Genomic DNA, 15465 nt, shown 5'->3' on the forward strand with positions numbered 1-15465 from the left:
AAATATATGGACGCCTTTAAAATACACTTTAGACCAAATATTATATATTGTCACTGCTTAGATGTTACCAATTATGTAACACCATGACTTCTAATTTGGTCATTTTTGTTAGACTAAAAAAGCTAACGATCGCTAGAATATTTCCCAAATACCAATTAATATACTGGGGTTCCCAAACGTACGTCGCTTATTTATTGTTATATGAATTTGGGTGTAACTCAGTACGTTTAAAATGTAAGCACGCAACATGCAGCAACATGGCTTCTGTCACGGCTCCGGCGCTGCGGGGCTCCGGCGGTCCCATGCGAGCTTATCGTCGCAGATGGTTTTCACGCTCACCACCGCAGCTTCGCAGGCCGCCTCGCCCCTTCGCGCCTACGCGGTTTTGAATTGCAATCTAGGGGTAGGGCAGACAAAATTACGTGGAGTCGGTTTTGCAGCGATTCGTTTTCGTCACTAACTTTGATTTTTGGTATTAATATTAATCTTTGACTTGGATAGAATTTGGTGACCATTAATCAATTTTGGGAACCAAAAATAATATTTGTGCGAGATTTGCGATTTTTCTGATATTATATTATTTTTTTTTTGGATCATAATATTATATACTTTAGTGCCCTTTTAATAAAGTCAATTTATTTTTTTTGGAGTTGTTTATTTTATTTGGTGCCTCAGCTTAGAGTCTTAAAAAGATTTTTGGTGACCGCCTAAATTATACCCATACCCATACATAATCATTTTTCTTGTGTATCCCTAATTAAATTAAGCGGTATTCTAATTAAATTAGACTTAATTACTTATATATGCAATGTTCGCAATTGTATTTAAATCGTAACATCTACGATACCGTATGCCGATTAGTAGGTAAAAGCACAATTCACCGGTGTGCGGCACTGTGACGCACACAAATGTATCTCGTGATCTACTCGTTAAAGCAAACAGTAACACATTGCGTGCGAACATTTCTAAAATGTCCGCGAAATTGCAACCTTTGTACGCGAACATTATGCTAGCAGTGGACTCAATTGAAGTGGACACAATTTGTTCGCGAATAAATAAAAGAAAATATATGTGAAGAGAATTGAGAATTTTAGTGAATCTTGCCATAATGACTCCTTTGACGCACTCTTTTGTCATTCTGCGTCATCATTAATGTTTATTTTGAAAACTTGCTTGTTGATTTCAATTTGACAAGGAAGTTCGATTCGTAGTCAACATACTTTGAATGTATCTACGTATATAATTAATTATGCTATTGCATAGTAGATACATCAATGCATTCATTTGAAAAAAAAAAACAAAACAGTCCAGAGTCTGGAAGTCGGTGATTGATACACCCGTGAATCGGAGAGCACGTAAGTGTCGGTCTGCCTGATCTCTGGTCCGGTGGTGTCGGATTGCCGTCCCATCGCGCTATGAGAGTGAAGGAATAGAATGTGCACCTGTGTCCAAGCAAATGTGCGTGCACTATAACATGTCCTGCGCAGCTGGCTGATTTTAGAAAAAACAGCCGCCATCGTCGACAATTGGTCTGGATGCAATTACTTATTTATTTTTTTACTTAATATTGTAAATTAAAAGTATACGGTACAAATTGAGGACGCATGATTTATTAATGAGTAAGATTAATTGTAAATTCTAATGAACTGTCGCACGTTCTGTTAGAATCAAAGGGGTTCAAGGGTGATGACAATATGAAGAGTAATGTTAATTTATTAGCTTTTGTTGTACTTGTAGATGACATAATGTGAAATGCGCAAGTTGTTACAGCTTTGATTTTCTTTCTGTCAAGTCATTCTGATATTCTCATTATCAACTCAAACTCAAAGCCAGTAAGACTGACCAACCAGTCCTACCAGTCTTATTGGACTGCTCGGGTAACTTGGTTGAGCAGGTTAATAGGCAGTCGGTCATTGTAAAAAACTGGTACTCAGTTACAAAATAGTTGGGAGATAAAGAGAAAGAGAAAGTTTAGGCAGATGATAATCATGAAAGTATACATGAATCAACCAAACAAATGACGACATTTTAGTCTGCAGTATGTCGGTACTCTATACAAGATGAATTTTATGATTTTCAGTTCAATTAATTACAAAAAACAAATGACCGTGCAATTCCAAGTTTTCAATCAAAACGAAATTCTGATACAATCAAAATGTCAATATGAAAAGTTTTTCTATATTTTTATCGTTTTTTATTTTTTTATGTGAGTGTTTTTAACTTAGGTAAAAAGTTATTTTAGTAGATGAAATAAAAACAGCCTTTAAGAGGGCACGTGACGCCGGCGTCACCGAATGCTGCTCAGTAGCAGTCGTTGTTACAATTACACGTCAGAGGCCGTCAGGCGGATTTGAGAAAACTCTGACACTAGGGCTTGTTAGGTGATTAAACCTGCAGCTCACTCGATAAGAAGGATAACGTAAAGCGGTGCCAAGGAGTATTTTAGATGATTCATAGTTTATGTGAAGTGTTAATTATTTACGTTTTAATTACAGTAAATAACGTGCTCACACATGATGAAAGCCAGAATACTAACCAAAACACCCCTGAGAGTGCGATATCTCAATCTTTCACAATATTGTAAGTATAGAAACAAACAATCGCTATCATTTGAACATCTTCGACAGTCGTTACGGGTAATCAGAAGTCAGCAAGTCTGATAACCAGTCTTATTAATGGTTACTGGGTAGCTCGATAGATAGGCTCGTCAGATAGGCGGTCGCTCCTTGTAAAACACTGGTACTCAGCTACATCAATAAGATTGGAAGCCGACTTCAACATACATCGTTGGGAAAAGACTAGGCAGATGATGAGAAACAAACAATCGCATTTAGAAGTGAAAAGACTTATGGACACGTGATGAGAAGTTGTGAAACGCATGCTACAAAGAGACTGTTAAGTATCAATGTGGAAAGATATAAAGGCAGGGGTAGACCGAGGAAAGATGGATGGATTGCCTGAAAGATGTCATGAATAAGAAGAGAGTGGATGACTGCTGAGAAAAAGGAATGGAAGAAAACGTTCACGCGGGTGTGACGCATATTATGTATTCTCTTCCTACTCGCTTTGTGTTTTCTTGTTGAGGTCGTTTTCTTGTTGGTGTTTTTACTATAATTTTTGTTTTGTCTATGTGTCATGTATTTTTTTTTCTTTCAAAACAGCGGTCACTTCCCGTTACCTCTGCAGTTGGTAACAAGTTGTTCATAAGTAGGTATATACTAAGCATATAAATTAAGGGCCAGCCTTATGACCTCTTAGGCAATTCCAACATATGTTTTTTTCAAATATCAAGGCAGTCGACAATAGGTAGGAAATATAAATTTGATGAAAAATATTAGTTCAATTGCTATTTTTTTTTAATGCTGTAAATACATAAGCATTGTTATAAGTCACGGAAGGGAAAGAACGAATTACATATACCAATTAGTTTTTACCCTCGATTGCACCCGCGTCACGTGATAACTGCTTCCCGTAACCAGATGGTGACAAAAACTGTCCTATATGTCCCTCTCCCGGGTCTAAGCTACCTTCCCTCTAATTTTCAACTTAAACGGATCAGCTGTTCATGCGTGATGGCGTGAGTAAGGGACTTTAAATAGTCAGTAGATTTGTGTCAATCATTAAGTTTAAGGGTATTGGGTTGCCCAGGTGACTGGGTTGAGGAGATCAGATAGGTAGTCGCTCCTTTAAAGCACTATTTCTCAGCTGCATCCGGTTAGACTGGAAGCCGACCCCAACATAGGTGGGAAAAGGCTCGGGAGATGATGAGTAACACAAATATAAACAATGTTCAGCCAAAAAAAAACACAAAATATTACTATTAAACTAGTTACATTATATCCACATTTCAGTGACCTTAATACAGTACAGCCTGAGAAAATTATTCATGAAGTTATTGATGCCACGGTAACGACCCTGGATTTGACAGCTAACAATGAAACCATATTATATACAAATACATTGCTTTTGAGAAACAATGAATCTAATGGTGTAACTGTAAATGATACGTAAGTAGATCAAGCATTTATTATGCAACAACAATCAAAGTCAAAGGCAAAATCAAAGTCAGAATTTCATTCAGGCATTTACAAGCACTTATGAACGTCAAAAATTATAAATAGGTTTGATTCTAGTTGCCCATTCCAAAAGTAGCTTCCTATGGAGAAGAACGGGCAAGAAACTCCATGGTGACTCTTTTTAAAAATAATAGGTATGACAGTTTGTATGTATTGATATATACGATAATACCATACGAAGATCATGTAGAATTACAGAAAACAATATACAATCTCTGCTGGGGCTGTGGGAGATTATATCGAAAGAGTTACCGCGGCGCTGGTACATAAAAGGCTTATAGTAGGGGAGGCCTAGAAGGGATTTTGGGATTTACTCAAGCGCGGCAGATTAGTATATAGGGAGGTACCTATTACCCCATTTAACACCTCCACCAAATATAAGCCCTGTATATGTAGCCGCGTGTCTAGAATAAAGGATCAGATTAGTAAAAAAAAAATATCATCTGACATTCTCCAGCGCGTCAGATTAAGATAGGGTAAGTTAGTTATATGCTAAAAAGTGTATATTCCACTAATCTGACAATTTGCGATTGACGATAAGAAGTAGGAAGGTTACAAACTTGTAAAAAAAAAACTTCATCTTGACTTTCTCGAGCGCGGCAAATTTTTTTTTATTTTGAAGGGAATAATTCAACGTTCACGAAAATTTTTAATCTGACGATTCCCGTAAGCCGAAGTAAGGAAAATTAATCGATAAAGTTTAAAGCGTGCAGCTACGTGATGCCGGTATTCTCCTCCCAGGTTTCTATTCCTCTCTCTCTTTTTTCAATTCAATTCATTTGCAATAAGTGTTGGTACATTTTGGGTCTTAAATAATCTACACTAATATTATAAGCTGAAGAGTTTTTTTGTTTGAACTCGCTAATCTCAGGAAGTCATACATAGTATGCAGATATACTGTTTTTAACGAAGACGATTCATTTTATTGGCTACTTTCGTTAAATACGTGTTCCTTCCAGTTGCATTGCTTGTCTATCGTGATACCGAGAAATGCCATTTCGTATACTTCTTGTAATTTATGTCCTCTATAATTACTCTTTATAGTCTTCTTTTTATACAGTCGTGGTGGCCTAGTCATCCGGTTAGACTGGAAGCCGACCCCAACATAGTTGGGAAAAAGGCTAGGCAGATGATGATGAGCCTTATATGTATTAAATTGAATAAAATTAGTTTTTGTAAGATTTACGCGTAGATTATTTCCGTCAAGCCATGTTATTATAGATTCAATTGTATTGTTTATGTCACATGTATATTTATCAATGTCATTATAATTCAATGTAATTATTATAGAAATGTATGTAATGTATGAGCAGATTGGTACACTCCGCCAATAGCAATTTCATACATATCATTGGATAGGCCTTTTTATCTAGAACAACCTTTATTATGACAGCTTTGTTGAAATGTTTGTCCGTTCTGGGATATAGATCAAAAAGTGTGTAAAAGTTAAAACTAAATAATCTATTGATATCTCAAGTTTTAAAGGAATACCAAAGTGCTACAACGTGTATGTCTTGTAAGTACTAAGTACTTGCTGTGCAGACATTGGTGTCCAAGATAAACTTAGACAGTAAATACAAACTTAGAGAAGTTGCATTGGTACTTGCCTGACCTGGAATCGAATCCACATACTTGAGAGGTTGGTTCTTTACTCACTAGGCCACCACGACTTAGATAATGATTATAACAAAATTAAAAAACAACGACATTGGTGTTAATTTTTCAAAGAAAATTAGGTTACAGTATTGATTATTATTAGTTTTAAAAACTTTCCATTGTCAGATTAAGCGAGTCTCTCCAGATAATCGTCAGATTATAAGATGATTACGTTAAGGGTACATAAATGAACCATATATATCTTAATCTGACGCGCTCGAGTATTTCAAAATGGCGATTTTTTTTTGCAATTTTAAATAATGACCACGAGTTTAGGTCACGTCTAAATCGTCAGATTATTGCATAAGAGACTTCGTTTTGGTTCACTTAACACCCCTTTTGAAAATCTGTCGCGCTCGATAAAATTATTTTTTTTCCCATTTTTAACCCTTACCTACGACCACCCCCACCATGGAAACAGTCAGATTAATATACGTATGTTTAAAAAATGACGTACGACGTGCATGCTATTAATATCTGACGCGCTCGAGTATGTCCATGCAACTGTTTTTTTTACATTTTTGAAAGTTTATAGCCGCTCCACCCACCGATGAAAGTGTGTGTATGTCAGGACATTTTTTTCTTCTTATCATCTAAGCTTCGCAATCTAATAGGTCTCATTGACGCTCGAGTCACTCCCGGTTTAGCACTCTTGCCTCCCCTACTATTAGAAGGAACATGATGGGTTTTAGTCAGTAAGAGTCTGACACTGCCTCACGCTGCACACACAGCGGGAGGGTTCATTTGATGATAGCACTGAAAGCTTGCGACACACAAAATTCTTTAGAACATAGCTAAAATAGTTACTAATACTTAAACCTTTTCAAAGTCAAAATCAAAAACGTTGATTGAAACCAGGCTTGTTTTGAGCCTTTTTTAAATACAAAAGGACAGCACCCCAAAACCCCCTTTCCCCACTTCCTAGTGTTATGGCTGGGAAGAAGAAGCGGTGAAGAACAAACTTCCCAGCAACACAGCTGTCAATTACAATTTAATGATGATATTTCTATTTGACTTGTTCTGTGTAAATTCTGGTTCTTCAAACCCAACAGACAGACTTGTGTTACTGGGGAGTTTGTTGCGCCACTTCTTCTTGCCAGCAAAAACATATAGGAAGTGGTGACGGGCGGGCGTTTTGGGGGCTGTCTTTTGTTAAATTTGAATAAACGTGTTTGATTTAATTACATTAATTATTTACTAAACAGCCGTCGTCAAAACTACAAAGATAAGAAAGCTGTGGAAGCTATGAAAGATAAATCTGTTAAGAAAAAGTTGGCGCCAGAAAAAGAATTAGGTCTTGGTGAACCCTACTGGCCTCAGGGAGACTGGGTATTCTTGAGGTAAGTTGTACGGTAGACTGCACATCAGTGGTAACTGTCATGCACCTTAACTCAATAGTAATAAGCACGATTTTCCTATAAAACTGTTACCACTGACCTAAAGTTGACTGTACACACATTCGTCAAGGCCGATTGTCAGCCACGACAGTTGTCCTAAAGAAGATCAGCCAGCGCAGCAGGACTTAAAGTTCAAGACGAGCATTTTTGCAGACACAGGTGCACTCTCTATTCCCTCACTCTCATAGCACGGAACATCAATCCAACACGACTGGAGAGAGATCAGGCTCAGGACGATCATCCACGTGCTCTCAGATGCACGGGTGCATCTGTGAGCACGTAGATGCAATAGCTAACTTTCAAACTCCGGACTGCTTCATGAAAGTTTCTTAAATCCACAAAGCTATTATAGGCTTACTCGTGAATTGAACCAGCAGTCGTACGGTAGACTGCACATCAGTGGTAACTCTCATGCACCTTAACTCAATAGTATTAAGTACGATTTCCTTATAAAACTGTTTCCACTGACCTGAAGTTGACTGTACTATGTGACGATAAGACTGATGAAGACTTATAGGCTTTTCAGGACAACAATAATTATCCTCGATAAAAAAGGCCTGTAATATTAATAGGGAACTCTTGATTACAGGACGATGTTTCCGACCACAACCGTTAAGAGTGAGTATAACCAGTTTTCACAATTTCACGAAGCCTTGATTTTCGAAAAGTTGACATATTTAGAAGTGGTAAAGGTTGGTAAATGATCCTACGTATAACACCCTCCCCAATTTCTACCCAAAGACCAAAGTCAACACTTATATTCCTAATATTAAAAAGCTGAAGATTTTGCTGTGTGTTTATTTGCCTAAATATTTTAGTGTTAGGTAGTAGATCAATAAGGGCTATATATTTAAGGTGCGGTAGGGTTCTTAGTCTAATCTAAGTCTGCAGTTCTTCAATGAAAGAATTTAAGAAAAACTTGGTTTCAGATTATCGCGGAACTACAACCAACCCCATGGGTCGAACATGTGATAGGATTTGCAATCATTATTATGAACAGTAAGTAGTAACATCGTCATCATCATTCTTGGTACATTGCATCATCATCCTTCAAGCCTACTTCCCAAATATGTTGAGTGCTTTACAAGCAGCGACTGCCCTATCTGAACCCCTCAACCCAGTTACCCGAGCAACCCAATACCACTTAGTTAGACTGTGTCAGACTTACTGGCTTCTGACCACCCGTAACGACTGCCAAGGATGTTCAATGACAGCCGGGACCGACAGTTTAACGTGCCATCCGAAACACAGTCATTGGTGTCTAAGATACACTTAGAAAGTACATACAAACCTTTTTTTTTTTTTTTTTTTTTTTTTTTTGTTGTCGCTGGGCTAAAAATGCTATTACGCATCCCCTTCCCGTCGGGGGACGGGAGAGGGGTATGTGGGACTCCCCGGTAAAATCGTTTCCGGTATACCCACTAAAAAGGCCCAGCGGCACTCCGACCTCGCCTGAGTGGAGGGGGTCTGGGAATCTATGGCGTCCAGTCCCCCACCGGCGATTGCCCGCCTTACGGCAGGCCCCTCATACCTCCCCCTAGTGGAGAAGGGTCCTTATAATGGCCGGAGCGCAGGGGTTGATCCTTGTGATGCAGGCGGTGGCGCCCCCGCGCCTGTAGCCTGCTGATCGCCCCCCGGGGCGGATGGGGACGGACGTCGTGTTTGTCGTCTTCTGCCCCTTCTTCGTCTGCGGAGCGGCACCGCGAGAGGGTCGTTCTCCCGCATGCGCTCCGCCGCTTCCTTCTGTGACATGATGTCCTCACAGAAGGAGGCTACTGCTTCCCATGCCTCCTCACTTCCCAGCATGGCGGCAATCACGCTGGGAAGCGAGAGGTCGTTCCCGACCACTGCCATCAGGGCGCGGCGGGGTTCAGCCCACGATGAGCACACCTGAAGTGTGTGCTCTGCCGTATCCACCGTGGCTTCGCAGTGGTGACACTGTGGATTCTCCTCCCTCCCAATCCGGTGCAGGTACGATCCGAAGCAGCCATGCCCGGACAGCACCTGCACCAGACGCATCGAAAGGCACCCGTGCCGCCGATCGAGCCATCCCTTCAGGACAGGCCCGACGGCATCCAGCGTCCAGCGCCCGTACGTTGCCGAGGCAAGGTCTTCGGCCCAGTGCAGTGTTATTGCCTCCCTTGCCTCCTCACGCACCTCTTCCTTTTCTATCGGGTCTGGGCGCCGGTTTAGCGCCTTCTGCGCCACCGTCCAGTCGTACACTCTGGCGAGCACCCATGCCTCGAGCTCCCAGGGAGGGGTTCCTGCCAGAACGCACGCCGCCGCGAAGCTCACCGTGCGATACGCCCTCGCCACCCGCTGTGCAATGACCCTTTGTGGCCTGCGGATGGCAGCGGCGTTCACCCGACTGGACAATGAGTCTGCCCAGATTGGGGCCCCGTACAGTGCCATACTTTTGAGTATGCCGGCGTATAGACGCCGGCATTGGTCGCCGGGCCTCCCGATGTTTGGGAGGAGCCATGAGAGGGCGCCCGCGGTCCTCATCAGGCGCGTCGACAAGCCGCTGAAGTGTGCTCTGAAGCGCCACTTACTGTCAAGGACTATGCCCAGATATTTCATCTGGGGCTGCACCTCAATGCGGACACCCTCCACATGGATATGGGCGTCGGGCGGTTGGTGCTGCCGAGACCCATGGAAGAACACGGCCTCGGTCTTGTGCAGCGCCACCGTCAGCCCTAGGCGGGAGATTCTGTCCACCACTTGAGAACCGCCCGCCGAGGCCAAGCTGGCCGCCTCTCCAAAATTTCTCCCCCGGGCAGTCAGAAGGGTGTCGTCTGCATAGCAGATGACAGAAGTGCCACGGGGGAGGTTGCCCCTCAAAAGCCAGTCGAATCCGATGTTCCACAGGAGTGGCCCTAGAACAGAACCCTGCGGGACACCGGACTCGACGACGTAACGTCGGAGCTGGCCCGACTTGTCCACAAGGATGACTGTACGGTCCCTTAAGTAGTCAGCCAAAAGTCTCCGCAGATACGGGGGCACCCCATGGAAGCGGAGGGCCTCCAGTATAGTGGAGTGAGGAATTGAGTTGAAGGCGTTGGCTATGTCGAATGACACAGCCAGCAGTCCATCTCCCGCATCCATCGCCTCCCTCACCTGGCCCTTGAGTCGGGACAGGGCATCAACTGTCGAACGCTCAGCTCGAAAACCAAACTGAGCGTCCGCTAGATCTGGGCCAGTTGTGCTCAGATGCCTGGTGATACGGGCAGCGAGGATCCTCTCGAACATTTTACCGACCTCATCCAGTAAAACGATGGGTCGGTATGCCGATGGAGAGTCCACCGGCCGCCCTTCCTTCCGAAGAAGGCACAATTGGCCCTCCTTCCACGGCTTTGGGAACCTCTCACACGTCAGGCACGCACTGAAGAGGTCCCGAAACCTATCTCCCATCTGGGAGGCGGTGATGGCCACCACCTTTGCGGGAACGCCGTCTGGACCTGGGGCCGTCTTTTTCCCCCTGAGGCAGAAGACTGCCTTCTCCACCTCGTCCTCCGTAACCGGCGGGACCTCCTCGGCCGATGGAGCCGCACCTTGCGGGGCGCTCATCACGGGTGGAGTGAAGTTGTCCCTGCGCGGAAACAGGGACTGAACAACCCCATCCAGTAACGACGGTTCGAGGGTCTCGGCAACTGGGGGACCGTACGGGCGCAGTTTGTTGCGTGCCGCCTTGTAGGGCCTCCCAAAGGGATCCATGTCAACAAACCTAGAATAGTAGCATTGGTACTTGCCTGACCTGGAATCGAACCCCCGCCTTCATACTCGAGAGGTTGGTTCTTTGCCCTCTAGGCCACCACAACTTCGATTTTTAGTACATTGCATACGATATATTTTTTTAAGAATACCGAGAATTCAATGAAAGTATTTAGTCAATCTAATATCTGAGGTATACCATACATTTCCGTACTTATCAAGCGCCCGATTATATTGTCGGCCGACTAAAAAGTCTCTACACGGTGCACTTAAGGGCTTGTTACACTTGACTAAATTTAGTCGACTAAATGATTCAGTCACTAAATTCAGACAAATGTAATCGCATTTAGGAAGGTAAATTTCATTTAATTATTTAGAAACCTAATTAGACAAACCTAATTAGGTTACTGAATTTAGTCAAGTGTAATAAGCCCTTTAGCTGGAGCAAGTTAACACGCGCAAGTGACAAGAGCACGCGGGTGGGTATTTTCCTTTGGTACATGCGCGAGTCCCTGGACCCGCACGTTTTTAAAACGCATGTAACCTGCGCATGTGCCTCAACATGCGCAAGCTACTTGTACCAAGTAAACGCACCCTTAACCTAAAGTTTTATGTCTGTTTTCAATGTTTTAGTAGTGATTTTATTTAAGAAGAAAAAACTGATAACATTACCCCTTTTTTATCAGGTACGGGAAAATTTGTGCTCATCGTTACAATACGAAAAAGTGGCAAAATGAATATAGGAATTTTACTAACCTCTGTGACTTAGATCACGTGAACTGTAACGACACACAAATCAGTAAGTATGGTCAATAAAACTTACTTAAGTATAGGAATGTTATATTTTAATACATATAATCACGACTTTAAATACTCGTAAGTTGCGTTCGTATAAAAGACGTAAGTAAGAAATTACTATAATCATCGGCACGAATCTTGATCTTGATTTATTAGCAAAGAACCAATCCCGAGTGACGGCTATGACGCGATGCACCGCCGCTTTACCCCGCCCCGCGTCTCACTTCATACCACAAAAGGGACCCAATAAATCACTTCTGCGCAGGTGAAGGTCAGCGCTCAAGATTCGTGCCGATGATTATATTAATTCAACATTAAAAATCATTTATTCAATCATGGGGAGTTTGTTCCACCACTTCTTCTCCCAGCAAAAACACATAGGAAGTGGTGAAGGGCGGGCGTTTTGGGGGCTGTCTTTTGTTTTTGACGTTCGAAAAGTGTTGATTTAGTAATCCAAGGGCCAATTTCCGAATTGCCAGCTTTTTATCTAAAGAATATGTTTGACGTTTTGACAGCTTTTGTATATAGAAAACAATAGAAAATAAATATGTCAAACCGCCATATTTATTCCTCAGCTAGAAGTTAACTGATGATTGAAAAAATGTCCTAATTTGAATAAATGTTTTCGAGTTTGAGTAGTATTATTTACATGTGCCCTAATATTATACAGTGCGTAATTATACCATTTGTTTTCAAAGGTTACCTTAACTTTAGTGTTTTACATAAATATTCATATTTTATGAAGGGTAACGAACATGCACCTTAGTAAAGGTTAAAAAATAGGCTTGTTTGTAAGTTCTTTGTTATTGAAAAACAGTATGTTTACAAAAAAAGTCGTGGTGGCCTAGTGGGAAAAGAATCAACCTCTCGAGTATGAGGGTGTGGGTTCGAGTGAGCATTAATCACCACGCTTGCTCAATGCGGGTTGGTGATTTCAGACATCCAGGTTTCCTCAAGATGTTTTCCTTCACATTTTTATCAGCCATTGGTGTCTATGAAAGTGTAAACAAACTTAGAAAAGTTTCATTGGCACTTGCCTGACCTGAAATTGAACCATACTTGAGAAGTTGGTTCTTTACCCACTACAACCACCACGACTTTTCTCGTTATAACATTACTATAGATAGATAGCTAAAATTACTTAAAATATTTCCTTTTTGATTAATTGACTGTTTTTTATTTACAGAGCCGAGTAAGTATATTATTTATTAGTCACTTTCTTAGTGGACTGATGTGTAAAACACCCCTCATGGTATCGTCCAACTGATCTGATGATGGAGCCGGAAGACAGGAATTGGTAATTCATGATGGAACATAGTATGATACTTAGCTGTATTTGGACTTGGAAGAAAAGTCTTGTAATAATCTTAGACCACATCACGGTTTTTACGTGCAATCATAAAAGTTTGTTTTTCAAACTAGTAGTTTTCCCATGGTTTCACACGCGTCCCATGGAAACTGCTAATCATGCCCGGATAAAATATAACCTATGTTACTCAAGAATATACGTATACATAAGTTCTTACAGTGAAATAATTTTACAAATCGGTGCAGTAGGTACTTTCGGAGCCTTAGGGGTAAAAACAAAAAAAGGTTTCCCATATATCTGGTGTGTCGTACCTAATCACATAAAATCTATCACATATACTTTATGATATTCTTTGGCGAATTGTAAAAAAAAAAAACCTGATCCATTTATTGGTTGAGCCACAGGAGTCATTTTTCGTACTGACTCCTATATGGTGTTCTAATTTTCGCACATTTTCATTATATTTTCGAAAATATATATATATTTTTTTTTGCGTACTTTTCTTTGTGTTAATCGACATTGTACATGACATTTGTATTATATTAACTAGTATATTAACGCATTTAACATGATTAGGTACGACACACCCGATATTACAGAGGCACGGATTAATATATTATCGTCCACAGGTTGGCATCTGCTACACAGAGGTGACTGCGAAGAATTGAAAGAGATGGTGTTGCTTCCACGAGGGAACCCTAAGACTATATTGGCCAGAGCCAAAAAATGGGCCCCTTACACATACATACCAAAATTCCAACCAAAGAGACCGATTAAATTAAAATAGATAATATTTCCTCTTTTGTTTTACTGAATCAATATATAGTATAAAACAAAGTCGCTTTTTCTGTCCCTAAATCCTTATGTCCCTTTGTACGCTTAAATCTTCAAAATTTCGCAATCGATTTTCATGCGGTTTTTTTATCGGGTAGAGTGTTTCAGGGGGAAGGTTTATGTGTATAGTACGTGCATAATATAGTAGGAAAACACTAATAATATTATAGATATCTGATGGGATGTCGTAACGTATTTTTTCGCTTATATTGCAAAAGCTGGCTAAACCTCTCTGGGTTGCTGCACAATATTTGTGGTTGCTGTATGCAATTTTTGGAACCCACAAGGAGATGAAAATGTTAAGAGAAACGTGTGGTGTTACGCGAATGGATAAAGTGAGGAATGAATATATAAGAGGAAGTTTGAAAGTGGCACCGGTAAAAGACCAGCTATGTGGAAATCGGCTGTCGTGGTACGGGCATGTGATATTATGTGGAAAGTAATGAGTATACAGGAGGGGACAACCGGAGAAACGATGGATGAATTATGTGATAGTCGACATGGCTAATTAAGAACAACATAAGAAAAAAAATTTGCTCACCTGACAGTATTATCCCTTGCCAACTAACTTAAATTAAATTTAAACTTATAACAATTTTAATAATCACCACTAAATGTTAAAAATTAACGGTTTTCAATCTCAAATTGGTGTTAATTACACAACAAAGGTAATTGGAGACTGATTAAAATTAACAAATTTAGTTATATTTAAATGCTTCGACTTTGTAATTGAGATAATTGAATAAAGAAAAAAAATTGACCGCACACTATTTGATGCAAAATGCTATTGAAAATAAGAAAGAACAAATCAACGAATACATTGTATTAACGAATAGTTGTGTTAACTACTGTATATCACGGATTCACTCGCCCATACAAGAAGCTACCTACTGAACTGATTTGATACACAAATAGTTAATGTCGGTCCTGCGCCTGATCTCTTTCCGGTCGTGTCGGATTGCCGTCCCATCGGGTTATGAGAGTGAAGGAATAGTGAGTACACCTGCGCAAATGCTCGTGCACTAGGTATAATATGTCCTGCGCAGCTGGCTGATCTCCTTAAATGAGAACAGCCGCCGTGGCCGAAATCGGCCGTGGACGCCATTATTATTATTAGTTTAGACCATGGAGGAAGGAAAGATAGCGGAGATGCCATAAGGAAGGTAGGTCAGGCGCCTTCTTGTAGGTCATGCAAGCGTGATGCGCTACTAGCACTAACTAGGCGTTCGGGTTCCTAGTCAAATCAAAACCAATATGCCAAACATGGTGACTTTATTTTGAAAATAATGGGCGGGCTTCATTAGATGAAGGCGTGTAAGGGCGGAACTAGTAACGTTCCTCATCCCCCGAACAGACTTTCTTTGAAGATATTGCGTTATGACATCTCCACTAGTCATTGTGTACTCCATGCTCCAGAGACTCATCATCTACCAAGCCTTTTTTCCAGTCCGGCTTCCAATCTAGCCGGATTCAGCTGAGTACCAGTGCTTTACAAGAAGCGACTGCCTATCTGACCTCTCCAATCCAGTTACCTGGGCAACCCAATGCCCCTTGGTTAGACTTAATGGCTTATGACTGCCCGTAACGACTGTCAAGGATGTTCAATGACAGCCGGGACCTACAGTTTAACGTGCCATCCGAAACACAGTCATTGGTGTCTAAGATATACTTAGAAAGTACATAC

General features: G+C 41.2%; 1 protein-coding gene across 1 annotated transcript; it reads left to right on the top strand.

The window, feature by feature from the left end:
- Positions 1-6977: 6977 nt before the first annotated feature.
- LOC124643824 lies at positions 6978-13734 on the top strand. Its single transcript, XM_047182931.1, has 6 exons — positions 6978-7072; positions 7719-7747; positions 8059-8128; positions 11527-11639; positions 12825-12830; positions 13577-13734. Exons 1-6 carry the CDS (start codon positions 6978-6980, stop codon positions 13732-13734), a joined length of 471 nt encoding a protein of 156 aa, XP_047038887.1.
- The last annotated feature ends 1731 nt before the right edge of the window (positions 13735-15465 follow it).

The sequence above is a fragment of the Helicoverpa zea genome, chromosome 28 (genome assembly GCF_022581195.2).
Source record: "Helicoverpa zea isolate HzStark_Cry1AcR chromosome 28, ilHelZeax1.1, whole genome shotgun sequence".
Lineage (NCBI taxonomy): Eukaryota > Metazoa > Arthropoda > Insecta > Lepidoptera > Noctuidae > Helicoverpa > Helicoverpa zea.

What these genes read in the sequence shown, in the direction of transcription:
- LOC124643824 (XM_047182931.1), top strand. Translation starts at nt 6,978, where the DNA reads ATGAAAGATAAATCTGTTAAGAAAAAGTTGGCGCCAGAAAAAGAATTA. An exon ending in GGAGACTGGGTATTCTTGAG is followed by an intron (nt 7,073 to 7,718) that starts GTAAGTTGTACG and finishes TCTTGATTACAG; the next exon opens with GACGATGTTTCCGACCACAA. An exon ending in TGCAATCATTATTATGAACA is followed by an intron (nt 8,129 to 11,526) that starts GTAAGTAGTAAC and finishes CTTTTTTATCAG; the next exon opens with GTACGGGAAAATTTGTGCTC.